Here is a 24,957-nt window from a genome sequence, read left to right on the forward strand (position 1 = left end):
ACAGCAGCTGAACAGTGTTTTTTTGTCATACGTATTGTGAGCAGCCACCTTGTGAAATAGTGCTGCGTATTTATTCGCGAATAATATGTTTTTTTTGTGATACGTGTTTATTCGCGAATATCATTAGCTCTAGACTGGATACAGGAACACACAATTCCTCGATGTCTGTTCATACAATGACAGCTAAAGCCTTGTGTTTCTGTTTTACAATCTTGACTGTCTTTCCTTTAATTCACTGCGTTACAAGGACATTCTACATCGGAATTCGAGAAGAAGATTGGAATTATGCACCCAGTGGACGAAATCTTATCAATGACCTCGATATCAGTGATGACGAGTAAGTTAATAACCTAGTGTTTTCACGGAACGATTGCAATAGTAGCAAACATTGTTACTGATATTAAATATAACGATATAACCATTGCACGATCATGTACGATTGATTATGTGATTTTGCTATTTTTCAACCCCTCCAATCGACAATTTCTAACGACATAAAAAGAATGAGATACTGTAAAAACTTTGACCCCTATAAATAAGTCTGTACAGATTTAACAGGCAACCGCTGCTAATCTCATCTAAGAAAAAAAAATCCCAAGTGTTTACAGCTGTAAACAAGGTAGTCGGTAAGCATTTATCGTTTAGGAATTAATGGTTAAGCGTAAGATTCATTTTAGTCAAGCCAAATTAATCTAGTAGCCATTTGGAAATGTACAAATGTTGTACAGCCTGAGGCACTTGCTTCTTTGTTGTGCTATATATTGATGCTGAATTATACTTCTGATATGCACGTAATATTTTAGCAGCGACACAGAGGAAGTTTTTTTGTAGGTAAACCTTAGTTCGCAGAGGCTCTTATGCGCCCTGACATGCACACCCACAGACGTTCAATTAGGCGTGGAGCGTTTGTGCGGAGCTGTACATTAAATGAGCGTTGTTGGCAGATCACACCAAAACAATACTTGACACGATCCATGGGGGTACTCCAGAAAACTTAACCTTGAAATCTGAGTTGACCTAAGTAAATCCGACATACCGGAGTTGTCGGTTCCAGAACAGCGATTAAATTTTCAGAGATCGCAGTCAGTCAATTTTGAGTAAAATTAACTGAAATGAAATGCGTTGAAGGTTAACTTCGAAAGCCATCATCAGCTGAGCGCTGATAATAGACTTTAACGTGGATATGAACGATAATAGCTTCTTATTCCGTTCTATCGTAACTTGAAGTTAACGTTTAAATATGCAGACTATTAATAGGCTTTAAAAGGTAACACAGTAAAGTTAACTGGTCAAGCCAGCCGCCACGTTCTTTTGTGGGACGTGTGTGTATTAGACATTACGGTAAGAGAATGACAAGAAATTTCAAAACAAAAGCGACGTTACGGGGAGTATTCCAGACAGCTGTCTTAACAAACCTAAAATTTAACATTGAACTCTGAATTGAACTACTTTAAATTAACGTCGCGTATAGAAACTATATACTTTAAAGGGTAATATACGTTAAAAAGAACACAGCAACGAGAAGTAAGAAAACGAGAGTAAGTACGAGTTCATAAAACTGCCTAATTGTACGTTTAGGCTTGGCCAAAGACCATGAAAACAATCAACACGCATCAGCTGTTTCGACGGTTTCTCTTTTTAAAACCTTGGTTAATTGTGCTGATTTTCTGTTTTAATATAGCGTATGTAATATAACTAAGGGTGATTAAACAGCCTTGACAGCAAAGACATGTTTTAAGCGTAATTAAAAATGTTAAGATTTTTTACTCACAGCTACTTCGCTTATGTATTGCTATGCCTATGGTCTTATAGTTGAGCTTCACTCTATGTATTACAGGAAAAAGGTTAATTCACACACGTTTTGCAAAGGAGTATTTTACATCAAGTTACATAAGAGCTACATAGTGCATGAAAGCCACATTTGAAAAATGTTATTGTGTAAGAAAGGAGCCAGGGTCATATATGGTTTTTACAGACTTTTTTGCAAATTGTTTGAGAGATTGAATATTTGCATGACATGAAACAAATTTGAAAACCTTTCTCCCCCCATTTTCAGTAAAGTTTTTAGTGCCATTGTCAAACTTATGTAGGGCAATGGTGATGGTTTTGAGCATTTAGTGAGAAGCCATTTTATGCCAGTGGTATCTCTTAAGGACTTTACCATTGTGGGGTTGCATAAATTAAATGAATGCTAAGCTTACACTAATAGAGAATAATGCGCAGAATGGAATAGGACTAATGCTTGAATTAATAAAATAATTACTGTATGTCCAGACATAACAGGAAATGCCCTAGACGTGCATATGTGTGATTATACAAGAAGACATGTGTACGCGACAGTCAGACAGAGGCGATGGCTGAGATGGAAAAGTACAAAAGCAGAAGTGGCGCAAGGCGAGAAAACTATAAGTCCGTCTGTTGCAAAGTTAGATCTCACTCGCACTGCGTTGTGAACTGACATCTCCAGAGCTCTGTATTAATAAAAGGCCACAAGGTAACGCACTGGTTCCTGTCTCTTCTTTCCTGCATCAACAGACACGACACCATCTCTACCATGGTTTTTTGATCTGGGTCATTGTATGGTATGACAGGGTGTCTGTTATACAAAACAAGCCATAATAAAGTGTCATGCCTTCATGTCATAATCGCTGGTTATATAATGGAGTCTTATAAGAAGTACCAAGACAAGCCCAATAGGCATATAAACAGGACAAGAAATACAATATACATTGTATAACATGAAAGTGGGAAGTAGCTTCAAAATCTTGTAATGAAAGCTAATAGATAGATGATGCCATCATAATGATGTAATGAAGCCCACCTGCTTTCTAGTTTGCCTTTTTGAAATTATTAATCTCTCTGGGGTTCTGGAACTGTTAACTCATACCTGATACATTTTAACTCTACACAAAAGGTCTAAATTACATCAAGTTTGTCTGATGTTGGTGTATGATAAAGATAATAAACATAACTCTAAAACCTGGGTTAGTTCATGCAAATAAACAGAATTAAAAAAATTACATGGACATAGACCACTATTACAGGGGTTTAGAGGTAAATAATAACTCTCACCATTCTCCTTCTCTTTTCTTTAAGGTATGCCTCTACATTTCTGGAACATGGCCCACAGCACATTGGTAGTGTGTATAAAAAAGCTGTGTATAGGCAGTACACAGATGAGGGGTTCTCCACTGAAATCTCTAAGCCAGAATGGCTGGGCTTTCTTGGACCTGTGATCCGAGCAGAAGTGGGTGATGACATTGTGGTGTACATGAAGAACTTTGCATCTCGGCCTTATTCACTTCATCCACATGGAGTATTTTATGAGAAGGACTCTGAAGGTAGGATGTGCCCTTCCCTTTTTCTGTCTATGTGCCTCAGGAGAGTAAGAGAATGTTAAGGGATACTAACTGGTGTGTTGGTGGAAGTTCCCAACAGGAAATTTCCATTAAACCAAAACTCTGTTAAATGTCTAATTTCTTAAATCTCACATTTTTCTCTCTCTTTCTCTGTGAGCTACACTAAAAGCGTAAAGAAATAAATATCCTAAAGAAAAATACCTAAAAAATACCCTTTACCTAAAGAAAAATATCTGTGAAACAGAAATAAGTAATAGGAGAATTTGTCACACTTAGCTTTCCTCTGATTGTTAAATAAAAATAATAGTTAAATTTATGTAGCGTGTTCATCACATTGAAGTTTGCATTACAATATAGTAAGTACATGGCACTATACAAACTAAATAGAAGAAGAATGAAGAAGAATGAACAAGCCAAGAAGAGGAAATGTCATGTTTAGAGAAGAGAGCTTAAGCTAGAGCAGTGTCAGAAATAGAAGAAAGAGGTAGTCATTACAAGTTGTCATATACACAATGTGTTTAGTGCAATCATAAAAGTTTGGGTAATTGTAATTTTTGTACAGCTGTACAACACAATATATACAACACTGTGGTACGATAGTCTAGCAGAATACGTTTGCAGTAAGGAGGAGGCCATTGGTGACTTTTATAAGGGCTACCTCAGTGCTATGCAGAGTATGAAAACCATTCTGACATTATAGCTTTGTAGTTGATAGGCTACCATCCATTCTAGCATTTTCGCTAGAGATCAGAAATGGGTCTGTAATTAGAAAGTTCAGAAGGATCAACGCCATGGTACTTAAGAATTAGTATAAATGCAGCAATTTCTTTAGAGGAACAGAACCTCTCAAGAGACTTTCTGATGAAGTAAGATATGGGGCATCGGATAATGGTGAGCCAGCCTTGATGAGGTTGGGAACTAGATCAGATTTTGATCTAATCCCCATATTGATCAATATTAGTATTTATCACAATATATAATTTTATAATGCTGCCAGTTTGGAGAGTATCCTTCTAATGACTGAAGCCTAAAGAAATAGAAGGTCTTTTATTTACAAGATATAACAAACTGTGTTTGTTATATCCTTGCTCCTTTTAATCGCTTTTCATATTGGGTAATGGGCAAAAAAGACAACACAATTTATTATTGTTTTAGTACAGCCCCACACACGCTGCTAAAATGTCGATGGACTAACGAGGTCCACATTTCACACTGTGGGTGTGGTCATTGTAGTCACTGGGATGGCACCTTTTCAGGTGATGGAAAATATTTGTTGTTTCCTGTCTTGGTTTGCACCAACCAACAATATATTTTGCAGTCTGTTTGAATCTGTCATTCATCACCTTTCAGATATCCAAATTACTAATTGATGTTGTAGTAAAGTTTTTGCCAACAATTTCCTCAACTTTGGAGGATATTGCAAATTTACTTTTGCTTTTGCTTTAGTGCCACTCACTGGTTCCACAAATTCTTTTCTAGATTTCAGAGCTTTCTTCAAAACTGGTAGCTCAAAAAATGCCTTGTTGTAGGAAATAGGCATGTACTTTGACATGCAAACCAAAACTGACTGACTGGCTGGCTGTTGTCATGTTTATTTCTGTTGTGGGATAAGATGTTACATATGTCTTTATTGAGTAAAGAGCACTAGGTCAAGGAGTGTTTAGAATATTAATTTAAAACTTCATTAAATTAGTTTTCTACCTCAGTAATCTCCCACTTTATAAATAATATAAATACTCTATATTAGAGATTTTCATGCCAATTATTTTCATCACTACCACACCTCTATGTTACATCATATAACTCACTGTGACACTGTGTACTAGGTGCACTGTATCCAGATGATACATCTGGTCAGAGTAAGAAAGATGATGCTGTGGCTCCGGGCGAGACCTACAAGTATACATGGAAGGTGAAAGCAGAGTTTGCGCCCCTAGAATATGACTCCAACTGCCTCACTTGGATTTATCATTCACATGTTGATGCACCTAAAGACATCGCGGCTGGACTCATTGGTGTACTGCTCACCTGCAAGGAGGGTAACTCACATTCAACCTTACATCCATCTATATATGCACAAGCATACACTCTTTTACATGTACATATACATTATGTGTACATATACATCACACACATGCATGCAATCTCATGCATGACACACACATGTATCTCCCCCAAACACACTTACACGCATCAATAGACACGCATGCATCCAATTATTTAAGTGCCTGTTTTCATGATGCAAAATGCAATGTCCCAACAATACTACATATCATTAAGCACCGTACACATTAAAGGTGACATACCCCCTTTACCCAAGTTAACAGTTTTCTTGGGTTGTTAATGAAATTTCTGTGACATGCATTGGTCAAGATAACATAGAATCAAGAACCCCCCCCCCCCCATTTTAACAACCCTCATTCAGCCCTTTAAATAGGCTTCAATTCAACAAAATTCTAAACTTTTGTTCAGTTTTGTCAAATTGCTATCTAAACAAGAACAACTGTAAAGAGTAAATGTAAAGGGTCAAGGCCTGCTGACCTTTTGACCAAGGGACTTGGCATACAGCATCTCTCTAAGGTCTAGTGTATGCAGCCAAATTTCCAATTCAACCGCACTTGACCTCATTTGAGCAAAATTGGGGGCCTCTAAGTCAAATGGCCATCATGCAGAGCCTGGCAGCATTGCTTTAACAGGATAAACTGAGTGCTGCCTATATAGGGTAATGTAAAGAGTTGGATACTGAGTTTTCAGCCCAGGGCTGAAAAACTCAGCAAATGCCTTCTATGCATGCAAAATCAGAAGCCACTAGATCACACAGCCTGTGTATATGCCCCTGTAGTGTTATTTTGACTGATCCAATTCAAATGCATTTGACCTGTTAGAGGCTCCAAACTCAGCATACATTATCTCACTCCATACTAATTTATACCAAGTTTGGAGCCCTTAGCCAAATAGCTGGTGTGTAAGACCCTGTATAGTTCACTCTTCTTCTGAGTAAGTTTCAGATTTGAACATGTACTCCAATATTACTACTTGCCATTGTGTAGCATGCAGTAGCTAGCATTACAGAAAGCAACCAGTTTTGTGAGTCAATGGTGAGCAACTAAATTGAAGGTGAACATAGATCCATGCATACTGAATGAAGGCAAAAATACAATCAAGCCACTTTTATGGCATTAGGAGATTTTTGCTTGGAAATAACTTCTAAATATGTAATTTTGATGAACAGCGATGAGATTTTAAGGGTTTAATCGAGGGTCTTCAAGCACAAAGAGAGCTTTACAGAAGCCAAAACAGAGGTGATTGTGCAAAAAATGAAGGTATGAATATTAGAATATATTTGGACTCATAATGATGCATTCTTTTACTCTACTAAACCACGGCAAATCAGGTTTACACAGCCCATTACTAGAAATTAGCACTGGCTATATGCACTCTCTGTATTAATGCTCTCTGTGATTCACTTTCAGGAGTTCTGGATAGCTCTGGACTTAAGCGGTCTGATGTGGATGGAGAATTCTTTCTAATGTTCAGTGTAGTGGATGAAAATCTCAGCTGGTATCTTGATGACAATGTTAACAGATTCTGCTCTGATACTAGTAACCTGGAAAGAGATGCATTTTATAAATCCAACCTACTGCATTGTAAGATACTCAGCTTAATTTTTTTATGGTCAGGGCAGTGATCATTATCTTGGTTGTTTTTTGGCAGATTACCTAGCAGGTCAACCTGGAAGCCTGCCTGAGATGCACATGTAGTCTCTAGATAGCTAGATACTGCACAAATGTGCTGAGACTACATGTGCATTTCAGGCAGGCTTCCAGGTTGACCTGCTAGCTTAGTAATTATATCTATATAATTATTAAGTTAGCTATAGACACATACATTAATTAGCTGTAGACACGTAAATAACAATTACTCATTCAAGAGTAATTATTTTCACTGATATTACCTAATAGCATTCTTAGTTTAATTCCAACATGCATTAAAGGTGACCACTCTCACCAATGCATAGCATTTTCACATATGTGTCAACAATCCATCTGAAATATTTGAAAATCCGTAAAGGAGCCATAAAATTTGAGTAGTGATCTGTCTTACTGCTGAAAAGAATTGCCATGGCTCCTAGTGGCCTGCTATCTTGAAAGCTCTCACTGTGCAGAGTGCATTAGTCCACATTGCACTTTGTGACTAATTAGTTATATGCTATAACTAGCAATAAATGTTAAACATGAAGTTCATTTATGAGATTAGCAGTCAAACCAGGTTTCTTAATTTGAAGCAGTGAATAGTCGACTATTTGGTGGTCACCCCTAATTTGTAGTATAACTATAGTATAAAACCAGGCCATAATCAGTATCCTGATTCTCAAGTGCAATGTGTAAAGCCAGATATATAGCATCATGCACAGACCCGTTTGTGCAAAAAGTAAATTGAAATGGTCCCGGGAACCAGGGATAATATTTTGACCTGACTAGCTTTTCCTGGATCTTCGTAACTATGGAACTAAGAACCACTTGTGAGTAATTATTCAGACATGTTACCTTGGTTTCCTTGGGCAGTGGTACTATAGTGGTCTTAAAGAGACTAAGGTGGTGATATGTGAAATGTTAATAGATGTAAAGACAATAGCCAGTTGATATGCACAGCTCCTGGGGATTCAGGTGGAGTTACTGTCAGGGCCACTTGATTTGTAATTGTTCCTTTCTCTAAGATTTATACACTCTACACCTCACAAATTAATCGGGTTGATGGGGTTTTTTATGGTCTCATTGTTTTATGACATGACTGGACAAGTCATTCAAATGGACCATCAGAGAGATATCATTAGAGATGTGATTTACTGTTCCATTTAAACTTTGTTTGTTTTTCTCTCCTATGTTAGATTGAACAATAGAATTTTCAAATCCCACCTTTAGTATGTTTACTTCTTTAACAATGATGTCATCTTAATTTTTTGATTGCTTTTCTCTCCCTCCAGCAATAAATGGCTATGTCTATGGTAACTTGCCACCACTGAAAATGTGTGTTGGACACACTGTATCCTGGCATCTGTTTGGCATTGGAAATGAAGTTGACATTCACTCTGCCTACTTCCATGGCCACACCCTACTTGACCGTGGTCACCGCACTGATGTGCTCAGCCTGTTTCCTGCCACTTTTGTCACTGCAGAAATGATTCCCATGACAGCAGGGAAGTGGATGCTTAGTTGCCTTGTCAATGATCACATGCAAGGTATTCCTTCTTCTTGTATGTGTTTCTGAAATATATTAAAGTATGACATAACATGCATTGTCATTTTACCATATGGTCATCTACTTTTGGAGTACATTTGTTCTGCATTTTATTCTGTTACAGTGTTAGTGCTATAAACACTGGTAAGGTATATCACTATAACATGTTATAGAACTCTGATGTATATCAGAGAAATCCAGGGGAAAACTCTCACGCTGTGTTTCTTTTGTCTCTTTGCTTCCTTGCTGCTGCAATGAGTAGCAGGTATGCAGGGCTTTTATCAGGTTTCTATGTGTGGGACTAAAACTGCACCTACAGTGCCCCCTGGCCATGAGAGACATTACTACATTGCTGCAGAGGAGGAGCTCTGGGACTATGCCCCCTCAGGGAAAAATGGATTTACTGATGAACTGCTAACGGCAGTTCACAGGTAAATACTTTCAGGTATTTTGTGATCTACTGGTGTTATATATACATTATCCCTCAGCATTTGCCAGCTTACCACAAGTTTGTTTACTCATAGTGACATCAGGTCACTGTGTCATACCACATTAAAGCAAATCTTTTTAATGAGTGGTATAATAATTAATTTTCGTATTTAATTATCTATTGAATATTTAGATACTCACAGTGTTTTCTTGATTAGCTGCCTGCGTCATTATGTATATATAGGCTACTTGTATAATTGTCAACCTTTTCCCACCCTACCTACAGAAATAGATCTTGTTCACCATTTCTCCACAAACACACACACACACACACTGTAAGAAAATCCACAAGTTTTTTCATTTTTCATGCATTCCTTTTCACTCATTAAACTGTCCTTATTAATTCTGGTGTATTATTTTCACCTGTGGAGTAGTATCTCTATTGCCTCTATTGCCCCTTCCCTGCATTTGTCTACAGTATATGAAGCCCTTTCAGTTTGTACCAGAATGTTCATTATTAGTTTGCGTAAATATTGAAAGTCACTCAGTTTTTGCCTAGTTGGCTTGTGTTTGATTTTGTGTTTAAGCCTTTTTGTAATTTGAGGTTATAGTTGATTTATACAACTTAATTTATTGTTTTGTTTGTAGTGAATGAAAACCATCCTGATTGTGTAGGACACATTCAGATTGTAATGAATGACATCTTGATCCATATAGGTGACTGCTATGCCTATGACTGTCATTTCAGTAATCAACTCAAATTTATTTACATAGCTCTTTTTACAACTGATGTCATAAAGCAGCTTTAAAAATGTTCAAGTCCAAGCTCCAGTGAGCAAGCCAAGGGTGACAGTGGCAAGGAAAAACTCCCTAGAGCATGAGAAAAAACCTTGAGAGGAACCAAGACTCAAAGGGGGGGGCCTATCTCTCTTTGGCCTACAAAGGTCACCACAATAGTAACAATTTCGAAAGAAAAAATAAATAAACTATATTATTAAATAAAGTAAAAATAAAATTGGGGGAAAAAAAGCAATTAATGGCTAGTCCAGTTTTCTAAAAGTACTAGTCTGGTCCCAGTGGTTTGCACGTGTCTGAAACCCATCCCGCCCAAGAACGTCCACCAAGGGCAACAGAGAAGTAGTTGGCCAGGGTGTCGGTGTGGGCTACAGCAGGAGACATCATGAGGTGGCGGGAGTAGCCATGGCAGCTGAGATGGGTTGATGCTCATTAACATCATGACATCAGGGGTAGGTGTACCTTAGCGGAAAGAGAGAATATATTATTAGGCATGACCAGGTATGAGGGTGTGTAAATGAGGGAACTATAATGTGCAAAGATTTACTACGGCAGATCTAGCTATGGCAGCACAGCTAAAAGAAAAGAGCCAAAAGGAACCACAGGCATGAGGGCACCGTGGAACATCAGTACTCTGCCACTCTCAGTCAACAAACTTGAATGAAAAAAGAGAGTTGAAGTGACAGCATCATAACATCCCGGTTTACCATAACTCTCAAAGCCCATGGACCCCCAGATCTACACTTTTACCTAAGATGGGAAGTAGTTAATAAAATGCCTGACTTTACAGATAGATTTTCAGCTTACCCTTAAATACTGAGAGTATGTCTGAGCCTCAAACATTTACAGAAATACTTACAGGTTATTCAGTAGTGTAAAGCAGTAGATCAGTTTGCAGTGTCCTCTCTAGGGGTTTCACCAAATAATCCTTTACAATACATATGACTAACTATGCATTATTAATCAGTCTCAATTTATCAGTCTCATATATTCAAACCAAATCAGAATCACAATCTTTAATTTTTAACTAAAATAAGTGACATTAATGATTTGATCCCCGAAGGACTTAAATAACAGTGATTTCTTTGATGATATTGGTAACAACCACCATCTGAATAATATCAAGACTGACAACTTGATGAAAATAAATGATACATTTATTAACACAACTACTCTGAATCACAAACAGCATCCATTAATCAGTATATTTTAAGTTAAACAAAGTAAAAGAGTGTACGTGTGTAAAAGGAGAGGAGAGTGAATGTGTGTGGGAAGGCGTGCACACGCTTGCACAAGCATGAGGAGGCGGGACTTGTTTTCTTTTTTCTCCTATGGACATCAAAGCAAATAAAAAGGGTGCAGCGTTTAAACAGCAGAGCAATGTGGCTGTATTAATGAGCTACGCTGGCCTGTCCTAATGTGATCATAGAACAAAGGATAATGGCACTAGTTTTACTAACAATAAGGTCTGTCTGAGCGTAGGGAAGCAAGATGATAAGACATGTTTGATAGTAGAGAGAGGGATTGCCCAGATTTTAAAGTCTCACGTGTTGATGATTTTGGGTGATTATGCCAGCTGGTCGTGCTCACTGAATTCTTCTAGAATTGGAAGGAATTTTCACCACTGGTTCTTTGTTGATAAAATATCGTCCAGGTGTGCTGGGAATTGTCCTTTTGGTGCTAAATTCCAGGAATACAAGTTTTGTCCACAGTTCAAGAGGGAATTGATCGCCTGTATTTCAGGCTGCGTGACCATGCAATGTTGCTTGGAAGTAATTCGGTGGGTCTGTTGCCACAGTAATGTTCATCAGTCGTTATTTCAGATTCCACCGTTACTTGGATTAATTAAATGAAAAAAAAAAAAAATTTCAGCTGTTTGCTGTTAACTGTCCTTGTGGTACTGAGTGAAAAGAGAGAGAGAGAGAGAGAGAGAGAGAGATAGAGATATTGGAGCCCCTCTTTTAGGTCTAAGCCTGTTGCAGAAAGAAAGAGAGAAGGTCTCAAAAATATCTTGTTCTATGCATTGCTGTTGGTGCTGCCACCTGATCAACTGGCATGGTACCTACACCCCTGTGTCTTAATCAAACACAATATGGTATCAATTACTTCTGAGCTGTTACATATACACCCACAGACAGCATACATAACAAACACAACATAAAACACAACACACTTTTAAAATAAATGTCTCTAAATGTGAAAGTTAATGTCCCCCATCCTCTTTCTCTCTCCCTCCCCCTCTCATTTTACAGTGACTCTAAAGAATTCTTTGTTACAGATGGAGGGAAGCTGGGTGGAAAGTATAGAAAGGTCAGATACATTGCTTATAAAGATGGCACATTTACCACCAAGATAGAGCGACAAGGCTCAGAACAGCACCTTGGCATTCTGGGTAAAAACTTTCCTGATTCTTAAATTGTCAGTCATTTTAAATCCTCACCAGTGCAGCCAACCTCTTTCATTGACTTAGCTTGGACTTAGCTTGGTCTGTTTGAGGAGTCATTTGCCTATTTTGTGTACTCTAGAAATGTGTGAAGATGCTACAAGTTACTCTTCTAGTATGCATTTTTTAAGTTAGCAAACTTAGAAAATAAGTCCATTCTGTGTGGTTATAAAATTGCCCACACTAGCTACAGATCACTTCTGTTTTCTCTCTTAATGATCCTTTCCTACTTTCCATAGGTCCAGTCATTAGGGCAGAAGCTGGAGATATCATTGTGGTAACATTTCAGAACAATGCCAAGCATAACTTCAGCATGCAGCCTCATGGCGTCCTGTATGATAAAGCTTATGAAGGAGCTGTGTATCAGGATGGTGAGGCGTGTTTCTCACACACACACAGGCATGAATAATATGCATTACCGTAAATATCTCATACTCAAAACCTCAGAAACAAAACAAATTTTTAAACATTTTTTCAGAAGAAAATATGGAATTCACATTAACAAAAGGACAAATATATTTCCTCTTTAAATTGTGATATAGAATTTATCATACACTCCTTTTAAGACAGTGAATTCCTGACTCTGAATAGATGGCATCTATGACAGAAGGCTGATTATGTCCTTGTCTATTCAGGTTCTCAGAAACATGGGGACATTGTTCATACTGGCGAAACCTTCACCTATCGCTGGCGGGTGACAGAAGGGCCCTCACTCAGTGACCCACCCTGCCTGTCATACTTGTATTACTCTGCTACAGACCCTGTCCGCGACACCAATTCTGGCCTGGTGGGACCTTTACAAGTGTGCAAGAAAGGAACTCTGGATGAGAGTGGTAGGCAGGTAACACCCCTATCCCCAATTATCAATTTGATCATGTTGGTAAAATCATGTTTAACAAAGCCAACATTCTGATCTTCTTCTTCTTCTTCTTCTTCTTCTTCTTCTTCTTCTTCTTCTTCTTCTTCTTCTTATTGTTATTATGATGTTGGCTTAAGAAAGCCAACATTCTGTTTTTTTTAAATAATCTTCTTATTATTCTTATTATGTTGGTTTGACAAAGCCAACATTCTGTTCTTCTTATTATCATTCGTATTATTGGCTCCCTCACTCACTCCCTCAGCCAGAACTCCAGGGACAGCTAAACAACCCTTACCAACCACTTGGTAACACCCTAGCAACTGCTTGGAATATCATAGCAACCACCTAATGAGTCCATATCAACCACTTGATAACACCCTAACAATCACGAGACTCCATAGCAACCACCTGGGAAACTCATAGCAACCAATTGCTAATAATTTAGCAACCACTTGGTAGTCCATAGCGACCACTTAGTAACACCCTAACAAGAACTTAGGATCCCATAGCCACCACCTAACAAGACCATAACAACCACTTGGGATACCATAGGAATCACTTAGCAAAGACCATAGCAACATCTTGCTAACAACCACCTGGAACTCTATATCAACCTATCAAGACCATAGCAAGCACATGGTAACAACCTAGCAACCACCTGGGATACCATAGCAACTACCTAGCAACACCCTAGCAACCACTTGGCAACACCCTAGCAACTATCTGGTATACCATAGCAATCACCTATTAAGATCATACCAACCACATTGTAACACCCTAGCAACCACTTGGGACCCGATAACAAATGCTTCATAACATTGTAGCAACCATCTGGTATTTCAAAGCAACTACTTGGTAACACCCTAGCAACCACTTGAAATACCCTAGCAACCACCTAGCCACATCATAGCAACCACTCTTAAACACCCTAGCAACCACTTGGTAACACCCTAGCATCCACATAACTGGGAATTGCTTAACAGCTAAACAATATTTCAGCATTTCATTTTACATGTAAAGTGTATTTCACAGGAATTATTCTGTTATCAATATTAAAAAAAACACTAAACAACCCCTTATTCTCAACTACTCCACAGCCAATGGACCCTCAACCAAAATTAGCCCCACAACAAAATACCCCTGAACAACATCTACCCCATCAGGCAAACAGACTTCAATCACAAATACCACAACAGCTAAATAACCCTTCAGCATCAACTATCGTATAGTAGATTATATTTCATGTTACATTTCAAAGCATTTTTATATCATTAAACAGTATTTCATTTTCATTTAAACAGTGTTAACATTTCAGTTTTTCAGGATTTCAACAGAATTACAGGATTTAATTTCATGTTTAAACACCGTTTAACAGCAATGAACATAATGTCAAATATTTATCAGGTAATCAACAGCCAAACAGCCCTATTCTTGTTTTAGCTGCTTTGCCATGGCAACATGCTCATTCATGAACTTTCCCTTTCTAGTTCTTATTCTATTCACAATTTTTCACACTTTTCACAGATTGCAAACTTTGTCACTGAATTATGAAATTCGACCAAAACTTAGATTCCATATTGGAATAGTGTAGTACTTTTGTGACGTGTTGGACTTTTGGCTTTACCGTGATGGCCAGTCAAAGTCAACCTTTTTCCATAGGGAACGAATGTTGGAATGTTCGTAAAAGCAAATTCCATGATGACATAATTATGCCATTTTCACCAACACAAGCGTGAACCCCCTTCTCTCCCTCACTCCCTCAGCCAGAACTACAGGGACAGCCAAATTCTCTCAGCCTTAACTACTCCAATTACCACACAACCCCAATTACTTCTATGCTTCTCTATCTGCAGTTAAGTCCATCTTGGTGGTTTTCCACCTATACTTCATAAACATAGAAATACGATACTGGGAAGCACTCCATATTCCCAGTTGTGTTGCCCCATTTCTATTATATAATATGATATTGGTGTAGTATTAATGCAATTAATAGAATAAAACACTACAAAGTAAAAATAAGATTCAATTAACTAAGTATAATCCAGTCTAAACAAGTATGTTTTTTGAAAGTATAGAGGTAAAGCAATCAGGATTTTGTAAACATTGTAGATTTAGTAATAGGAAGCCTGAAAAAACTGAATGAGTGACACACATATGTGTGTGTGTGTGTGTGTGTATATATATATATATATATATATATATATATATATATATATATATATATATATATATATATATATATATATATTTGAGAGAGAGTATAATGGTGAGCAGTAAGGAGTTGGGCGCATGTGCGGAGAAGAGCGAGTCATCCAGGGTCATAGAGCCAACATAGAGATTTCAAGAATACATGATAAAGAAACAAAAGTACACGAAGGCAAACAGGGGAAGCAGGCTATAACAGAGACTAGTATAAACTCGTAGGTTAAGAAACACGGAGGCTAGGATAAACACAAAGGCACGGAGGACAAACTTATATACACGGGCTTTCAAACACATCCATACAGACATTCAATCAAACAATGAACAGCAACAACACAGGGAATCATACAGGGTTTAAATACATGAATTTAACAAAGCTAGAAATGAGGAACAGGTGTGGAAAACCAAACGAGGGGAGGAGAAAATGAAACTACGGAATGGAACCAAAACACAAGACAGGGAAACCATGGAACACGGAACCTAGGAGGAACTAACCATGACAGAAGGAGAGAGAGAGATAGTAATAATAATAATCTAGATATATAAATATAGATATATAGTGTATGTACTTTTATCAGAAGCTCAGGAAGTTTAGTATATTTACTGTTAGTGTCTAGTTTTATTGGAAGCTCATTCTAATTAATGTGAATGTTTTATTCACACACACACACACACACACACACACACACACACACACGCACGCACGCACGCACACACACACACACACACACACATTTTTTTATATAATACAATTTTTCATTAATTGATTAATGTCACATTTAACTTCCTACTGCACCTGCACCCTCTGGCCCAATCTGGCATACTCAAATAAATCACTTGATAGGATCGCATATTCTTAAAATACAGTCCATCTAGCCACATAAAATTTTTTAGAACTAATATAATTACCTGCTTACTGATTTTCAGTCAGCTACATGCAGTCATTCGCTGGAAATCCCACGAGTACATTGTTTTTTTTTGGTTAATTTTCACAATTGTGCCTGTCTTCTGTATTAGATGAGCTGAAATAGAATCAAAATGATGGAAAAATATGACAGGATGTGAATGAATGATCATTGTGATATGCATACAATAGCTAGTTCACATAACTAGTGTTAAATTGAACAAATACAAATCCTTCTAAAATGATCTTAAAACTGTAGGTGCACTTAAGAATTCTCTTTCCATTCTATTTCCATTTCCCTTTCTGTTTCTTTGTGTAATGGTACACTCAGGTGCAGTATGCTATTGGGGGTTTTTCTCTGATGGAGTCCAATTCAGCTTTCTCAGTGCCCCCTTAGTAAGGGGTGCAGTTATGGTGCAGTTCCTGTAGAAACTGCTGGAGCTCTTTTATCTGATGTAGGGATGGACCAATGAACTAGCATTTATTTTCTGGCAAGAGGCTAAACTAAGGCTTGAAACGTTGTAACATGAAATTTAATTTTATCCTGTTAACTGTGAACATTCATTACTTAAATGAAATATCACACAACCTTTCTAAAATTCAAATCTGTGTGTATGGCGAGTTTATAAATGAGGTCTCTGATAAAGAGCCTGGAACTTGTGATTGAAGCAGCTGTAGCATTTTGTAACAAATACAAATATAACAGTCAGCCAAAATAATGTCCTCAGAGTATTGCTAATATGGTTAAAATATCTGATTCTAATAGGAACTTCTGCATTAGGCAGAATGCATGTATACAGTGCATTCATAAGATTTTCAGACCCTTTCAAGTTTTTCTCCATTATTGTGTACTCAATAACCCATATGACAAAATGAAAACGGAATTTTAGAATTTTTTTTAGCAAATTAATTATAAAGGAAAAACTAAAATTTATCCTGGACAAAAGTATTCAGACCCTTTGCTATGACACTTGACACACCTTTCTATATAACACACACACCTGTTATATAGACACACACCTGTCTATATAAAGTCTCACAGCTAACAATGCACAGTAGAGCAAAAACCAATGAATGAGGAAGAAATAACAGAACTCAGAGACAGGATTATGTAGAGCCACATATCTGGAGAAGGCTAGGAAAAATTTCTGCTGCACTGTAAGTTCCCAAGAGCACAGTGGCCTTCATAATTCTTAAATGGAAGAAGTTTGGAACAACCAGGATTTTTCCTACAGCTGGCTGCCCCACCAAGCTAAGTAATCAGTGGAAAAGATCCTTGGTAAGAGAGGTGACCAAGAAGCCAATGGTCAATCTGGCTGAGCTCCAAAGATCCTGTGTACAAGTGGGAGAAACTTCCAGAAGGTCATCCATCACTGCAGCATTCCACCACTCTGGGCTTTATGGCAGAATGGCCAGACAGAAGCCTCTCCTCAGTAAAAGAGACACAAAAGCCTGTCTGGAGTTTGTAAAAAAGCACTTAAAGGACTCTCAAACTGTGAGAAACAAGATTCTCTGATGAAAATGCCATTTTAATGCCATGAGTCTGATGAAACCAAGATTGAACTTTTTGACTTCAATTGTAAGCCTCATGTCTGGTGGAAACCAGTCACTGCTCATCACCTGCCCAATCCCTGTGTGGTGTGGTAGCAGTATCATGCTGTGAGGGTGTTTTTCAGGGAGGGACAGGGAGATTGGTCAGTGGTATGGGCAATAGTAGCACAGTGGTTAAGGTACTTGACTTACTTTGAATTCTCACTTTGGCATTGAGTGCAGAATGATGGGGGGGGAGGGGAAACCTTGTTTTTTAGCACAAAGATGCAGCATACCAAAATGTGAAAAGTGAAAGGATAGGTATTCATGTAAAGCAAAAACACAATACACAACTACACACATATTCATATACACACAACACAAAATTAATTTGTTACATAAAAAAATACAAAAACTTTGAACAAACGTCTGTGTAAAATTCAAACACAAAACACCCTGCTGAAATAATTTAATGAGTTCTCTGAAGATTGTTTTGCATTGGTCTTTGGCAAGTGCATAATGTCTGTCTGGTGTATGTGTTTTGTGTGTGTGAGTATAGCATACAGGGATGGAAGTGCAAAAGGAGTTTTTTCTACTCTTTACTGTATTGGATGAGAATGAAAGCTGGTATCTGCAGCAAAACATTGAAGAGTTTGGCAGCAAAGAGACAGACCCAGAAAATGCAGGATTTCAAGAGAGCAATAAAATGCACTGTAAGTACCAGGAGGAAATTACAGCTTTATTTCTATTTGTACAGTACAGTGATCACACTTGTGTGTCTTGTTCATGTGTGTTCTTTTAGCGGTTAATGGTCGTATGTATGGAAATCTTCTTGGGCTGGATTTGTGTGAAGGGGACCACATTGTGTGGCACACACTTGGCTTGGGCACAGAGGTGGACATCCATGGTGTTTATTTCCAGGGCAACACATTTCAGCGGGACAACATCACACGTGACACACTCAGTGTCTTTCCTCACACCAGTGTCACTGTTTCTATGGTACCCGACAATGATGGTGAGTGGCTCCACCCTGAAGTTATTGTTTAAATAGTTGACTCAATGATTGCAAGTTGTTCCAGTCCTGAAGCAGTACAGCCAAATCAAACTCCTGTTCTAAACTTCAGGCTTTGCAGCCAGGACATAATTTTTCTGTTTATAGAATGTTTTGGATTTCTGTTAAACATATCGGACTAGATAGCCAGTCATAGGGACATAACTATTACAGCCCACAGTGCAATGACAGGGGCTGGAATGTGAAACATTCAATTTTATTTCCAGTATAGTTTTGTAGACAACTTATTTTATCCTTTTTGACCTTTAATGACATTTGTTTCCAGGGGTTTTTGAGCTCAGCTGTCGTACAACTGATCACTACCGCGCAGGTATGCGCCAGCAGTACACAGTCAAGCGCTGCTCACAGAGCCTAAACCCTATATCAAAGGCAACGAACTCTCAGCCTAATGTGTATTACTACTTGGCTGCAGAAGAAGTAGAGTGGAACTATGCCCCAAACCGAACATGGGAGTTGGAAAAATATAATGAAACTCCTGAGAAAAGGTCAGTGCTACTCACTAAAGTTAAAACATCTCCACACACACTTACCCAGCAGATACCCTGCAAATTACTTGGTCTTTAGTACACACTATCACTCTTCAGACATCCAACTATTACAGAATTCAAAATTTATTCCCCTGTTCTCTATGTCACACAGGTATTATTATTCTTAAATGCAAGATTAAATAGCTTGAATGTCACCTTTCTCTTTCAGCATTGGAAGTGTTTATCTAAGTAAATCAGGGATTCGTATTGGCTCTGAATACAAGAAGGTTGTATTCCAGCAGTATACAGATGACACTTTCACAACAAAGAAGCTCAGAAGTCCTGAGGATGAGCATTTAGGGATCCTGGGTATGATACAAAACTGAAACACTGAAGTGTTAGCTGCAGTTTTTATGGTCCATGGAATGAAAGCAGTGTGTAAGAGTGGGATTAAAGACTATTTCAGATCGCATTTTTATTGCAAGCACCTGATTTTATGAGAGTATTTGGGATAGTATGGGAGATTGGTGGAATATAATTACTGTACAGACTAAAGTATACATTTCATGGTGGCCTTACAGCCATTGCCACTAGTGCCCTTTCTAACCATGATGCCACATAAATTTTTCAAATCTAAAGGCCAGAACAGATTCCCTTTTGTTATGTTATGATCTGGCATGTAGGTAGTTAGATTTACAGTGACCAGCAGTATGATGTGTGTACGGAGTGCAGTACAGAGTGTAGATTTAATATGAAGATGAAGAAAGGATGATGACCAATTGTAACAAATTAGCCGGCCCAAGTCTTGATGGTGTTCACTTGGGACAAAATTTATTTTGTCTTCTATTAAATAAATTAATGATCATTGGTAATTATTGGAAACCAGGATTGTTAATTTAAAAAAAAGACGGCTAAGAAGACTTTTAGGACTGCGACATTAAACCATTTGATATGAATTTTTTATTTAAAATATTAGCTTCTAACCAAGATGGAAGTTCTTCTTGAGTCTTAAGTAAGCCAACATTCACTAACAGTGCTTACTGACATTGCATTATTGCCGCCTTAAAACTATGCAAATTTAAACCCGAAGAAAGAGCAAACTTGAGACTATTATGTATTGAATACCCTTTCAAAAGGAATGGATTTGTTTGTTTTGTAGGGGCTGATGTTTATTAATATATTCCTTCTGAATACTTTCTAATGTTACATCAATGTTCTAGAAACAAATCATATACTTTCATTGTGTGCAATGAAATGTTCAGTTGGCTTAAGCACTCAAAGAGGGGCAATGCAATAGGCTACAAATCATTCATTATTTGAGGTGTGAATCAGAGCTTACATAAAACGCAAGGCATATGTTCATTTAAAAGTTTATAAGTTACATATTTTTATATGTATATTTTTAAAATACTTTTGCAAGCTGCACCTAAAAAAATGTGTCCACAAGCCTGAGTTTGGTTAATGGTCTTCATGTCTGGTCAGGTGGCTATAATGCCTTCTTAAAAATAGATTAGAAAAGGTCTTGGCCCGTGAATGGGGAAATATAAGGCCTGGTAAAGTCAATTAATAAAATACTTAAAATATTGAGATTAGTGGGTTCTTTTATCTATAAAATGAATATGTAATGACAGTAGTGTTTCTGTCATTGTGTGTTGCAGGTCCCATCCTTAGAATGGAGGTTGGTGAAAGGGTTCAAATTGTGTTTAAGAACAATGTTAAGAACAATAATTCATTCTCAGTCCATGCTCATGGAGTGAAAACCAGTGAAGCTCACCTGTCTCCTGTTCCCCCAGGTACACTACAGTCAGACAAACACCAGTCACTGTGGCATATTATTGTGTTGGCTCTTATACATGCATATACATAATTTATTTCTGTATTTGTATGTTTTCCAGGTGAGGTGATGAGCTATAATTGGACAATCAGTGCAGGCCCTGGCCCCACTGAACCCAACTGTATAACATTTGTCTACTATTCATCAGTGGACTTTGTTAAGGTATAGAACATTCAGACACCACTGCTACACTACATATAAACACTGCTGAGTCATAGACAACACTCTAATATAATGGATAAACTTCAAAGATGATATGCAGATGTGTGTGTGTGTGTGTGTGTGTGTGTGTGTGTGTGTGTGTGTGTCTGTGTGTGTGTGTGTGTGTGTGTGTGTGTGTGTGTGTGTGTGTATTTGATATGCATTTAATGCATTTGAGTATCTCTTTATGTATCTTGTGGAATGTAGTATAATGGACTATATTCACATTACCATCCTGAAGTGACACAAATCTTCACAAATCACAAATTGTTTGCCTTAATGTAATACAAATCTGATTTTTTCAGGGCTGCGTGAACACACAAATCTGATCATTTCTATTCAAATCTGAGTCACTTTCATATAGATCAGATTTGCATCTGATTCATGGCCATGCTACTTGAATGAGAACAGAATTCATGTGCCTTTTTGCCTGTATGCATACACTTAGCACTGTCATCATCAGCCAGCACCAGCAGCATGGCCAAACAACAATGGAGGAAAGCAACACAGTAACAACAATATCTATAAAAACAGCAAACCTAGCCATCTGGCTTTTTATCACCTTTGACCTGATCAGCTACACCTGACACCTGTCCTCCAGACCAAAATATGATTCATATATGAGCGCAACTATTTAGCTCATTTTAATGCCATGAGTTGCTTCACACATGATATTTTCTTTTGACATTGTTGAAGTGATTCATGCAAAAATATATTAATGTATACATGCATGCCATTTTGGAGAACAGATGCATTCACAGACAAATACTGGTCACAAGCAATTGTGAATGTGATCCACAAAGATAGGCAAATCCTACCTGAGCAAAAATTTGGAATTGTACAATGAGGATTGTGGTGTGAACATAGTCATTATGTATATTTCTGTTTTAGGATGTTGCCAGTGGTTTGGTTGGACCATTGTTGGTGTGTCGTAAGGGGACGCTGGATAAAAAAAGACGACGAAAAGATGTGGATAAAGAATTTGCTCTGCTCTTTATGGTATTCGATGAAAATGAATCCTGGTACCTGGATGAGAATATCAGGAATTACATGCACAAAAGCCCTCACACTTTCAACAGGGATGATGAGCACTTTATGGAGAGTAACATGATGCATGGTTAGTTGCTTACAAATTATAATTATTCAGCTGACATTAACTGCATACCAAGTAAAAAAAAGGGTCCAGGCAGCACATAAAGTGGCACAACTAGATGATAGTATTCTTGTATAAAGGAAGAACTGCTGGATTTTCACTGTTTTACTAAGTTCTGAAATTCAGGGGAACTTCAACAGTTGCTCCAAATCTTTTAAAAGCAAATGTAAATGTGCTCCTATTTTAAACCCCTATAAGAGTAATAATAAGTGTTTTAATGTTCTATTTCTTCTTGTGCTGATCAGGTATTAATGGAAAGATGTATGCTAACTTGCACGGTTTGAGAATGCAGGAAGGAGATCGCACTGAGTGGTATCTAATGGGTCTGGGGAATGAGATAGATATGCACACAGTTCACTTCCATGCTCAAAGCTTCATATACAAGGTATGTTCATATATTCAGATAGGCCTGTTCACAGCCAGAATATTACACGTTTCTTTCAGGTCTTCCACTCTCTCTCCCTCTCTCTCTCAGGCAGATCATGCTCACAGAGCTGATGTGTATGACCTGTTTCCTGGAACCTTCCAGACTATAGAACTAGTAGCAGGAACTCCTGGAACATGGCTCCTACACTGCCATGTAGCAGACCACATTCATGCTGGCATGGAAACCACCTTCACCATCCTCAGAAAAGGTTAACAAGTAAAGCTGATGCAAAACTCACATCTGTTGTTTTGATGTTTCTGGCTTGAGTTTTAGTACTCTAGTAAAGTTTTAGACTTTAGTAAAGAGTATGCCAGTACTGCTTTAAAATCTTAGGTTGGAGGAAAATGCATGTTTCCTGCATATTTCAGCATTCATTTCAAGTAATCACAGAGCAGGACCAGAGATTACAGTTTTGTGGTCTTGGCCCCTTTGTCTGGAGCATTCATACATGCTGTTGCAATATCTTTATAATTAAGAATGAGAACTACCTGGTGTGATGGGGCAGGGAGGGAGCAAGATGCACATTTAAAGTGTCTTTATTCTCCATAGCAAACAAACAGAAGAGCACAGTGACGAGTTGGTGAAAGCAAAGAAAGATAGAGCAATGGCAGTAGAACTCGAGGCAGACACACACAGGATAGAGAAAAGCTGAGCAGATAGCTCACAATAAACTTGGGCTGTCTGAATGCAGAAGCATGTAATAACGTGCAGTACTGGATGAGTGCATGTTAAATAAAAGGGAGAAACAAAGAGGCAAACAAGGCACAGGTCAAGGTAATCAGTAATCGGGAACTTCTGGGCTCCGTTATTAGCCAATTAGTAGATTACAAAGCAAGGAAAAAGAAACAGTTATGGAATATATTTAGAGCTTGTTGTTAAAACTTGAGCTATTCAATTCAAATTCAGACTGCTTTAATCAAACCTTTTTCCCCTCTACTGGTGCTACAGAATCCAAAGACGAGAAACCTGGGAACAATGGTAGAATTCATTTCTTTATTATATGCTGAATAATTAAATAAGAGTCTTTCTTTGTAAGTTTCATGTGTATGCTATTATTTTATAAACAATTTATACTGACTGATTTATTCTGTCTTGCAGGTTACACATGTTTTCAGTATTACTGGCAAATGCTGCTACTCTTCACAACTGCCTTATGGCTCCAGTGATGCAGTGCAGGAGATGGTGCTAGAGGGCAGAATTATGCTGCAACTTCACTAATGCAAAGATCATGACACACTAAACATGAAGCCCTATACAACTCAAGCAACAAAAACCTTTTTTGTCTCTAGCCTTCAGAAGTGATGAAAAGACAAGACCAAGACTAAGACCAGATCTCCCATTTTACCATTTCTTTTCTTGTTTGATGAGTTTATGCAAATGAAAATTAATTGAATATAAAGTGCTAGGAAAACATAATTTTTCACACATTTTGTATAGACAATTCTAAAATGGAATTTGAAAAAATGTAAAGAAATTTCCAAGTGATAACTTACACATTCAATTTTAACATTCAGAGTTTTAGAAAAGATGTTTATTTTCTGAGTGAAATGACTTTACTGAGTGCGAAACAACTATATTGTAATGAAACTACTGAGAGGAGGAGTCACAAAAACAAGTCACTACTCTTCTTGTTGGGCAACCTAATGAGCATGTTTTATTTTAATTAGTCTAACATCAAGATTGCACTTTTGCATTTTCCACATACTTATTGAATTTATGTTACCATGTCCACACAGTTTGTAATTATACTCTGGAAGCACTGTAAATGTCTAGAAACATAACTGGGAGATAAAAAATAAAGGTTTGTACGTAGCTGCTATACACGTTGCTGCTTACATTTCAGAATGTGCCATTGTGGATATCTACATTTAATATCAATAGAAAGTGCTAATCACCTTTAAGGGTGTGCTTAACAGTTCAGTACTCTACCTTCACCATTAAAGCCTCTACACACTGGGAGGACGAACACATTGCACCATGCTGATTAGCATCACACATATAACAAAGTGGACCTATACTACTGAATGAATCATGATCACAATGA

The 24,957-nt window shown here is 37.7% G+C and overlaps 1 protein-coding gene across 3 annotated transcripts; it reads left to right on the forward strand.

Annotated features, from left to right (window-relative positions):
• The first annotated feature begins 3 nt into the window (after nt 1-3).
• Nucleotides 4-24,732, forward strand: hephl1a (hephaestin-like 1a). 3 transcript variants are annotated; one of them, XM_027025916.2, is made up of 21 exons: nt 4-337; nt 3,097-3,341; nt 5,186-5,398; nt 6,833-7,006; nt 8,344-8,598; nt 8,860-9,028; nt 12,074-12,213; nt 12,504-12,635; nt 12,900-13,105; nt 18,319-18,472; nt 18,562-18,774; nt 19,097-19,141; nt 19,244-19,316; nt 19,528-19,667; nt 20,957-21,091; nt 21,194-21,294; nt 22,225-22,450; nt 22,732-22,871; nt 22,962-23,121; nt 23,862-23,891; nt 24,012-24,732. In XM_027025916.2, exons 1-21 carry the CDS (start codon nt 162-164, stop codon nt 24,077-24,079), a joined length of 3,195 nt encoding a protein of 1,064 aa, XP_026881717.2. In that variant the 5' UTR covers nt 4-161; the 3' UTR covers nt 24,080-24,732. The 3 variants fall into 3 exon arrangements, with proteins under 3 accessions (XP_026881717.2, XP_026881713.2, XP_026881714.2); XM_027025912.2 differs by having other exon boundaries at nt 19,097-19,316; XM_027025913.2 differs by having other exon boundaries at nt 19,097-19,316; nt 22,962-23,129; nt 24,012-24,056.
• The last annotated feature ends 225 nt before the right edge of the window (nt 24,733-24,957 follow it).

The sequence above is a fragment of the Electrophorus electricus genome, chromosome 7, assembly GCF_013358815.1.
Source record: "Electrophorus electricus isolate fEleEle1 chromosome 7, fEleEle1.pri, whole genome shotgun sequence".
NCBI classification, from domain to species: domain Eukaryota; kingdom Metazoa; phylum Chordata; class Actinopteri; order Gymnotiformes; family Gymnotidae; genus Electrophorus; species Electrophorus electricus.

Coding starts and splice junctions, on each gene's coding strand:
- hephl1a (XM_027025912.2), top strand. CDS start 162: ATGTCTGTTCATACAATGACAGCTAAAGCCTTGTGTTTCTGTTTTACA. Junction 9,029..12,073: donor CTGCTAACGGCAGTTCACAG/GTAAATACTTTC, acceptor CTCATTTTACAG/TGACTCTAAAGAATTCTTTG. Junction 22,451..22,731: donor GGAGAGTAACATGATGCATG/GTTAGTTGCTTA, acceptor TGTGCTGATCAG/GTATTAATGGAAAGATGTAT.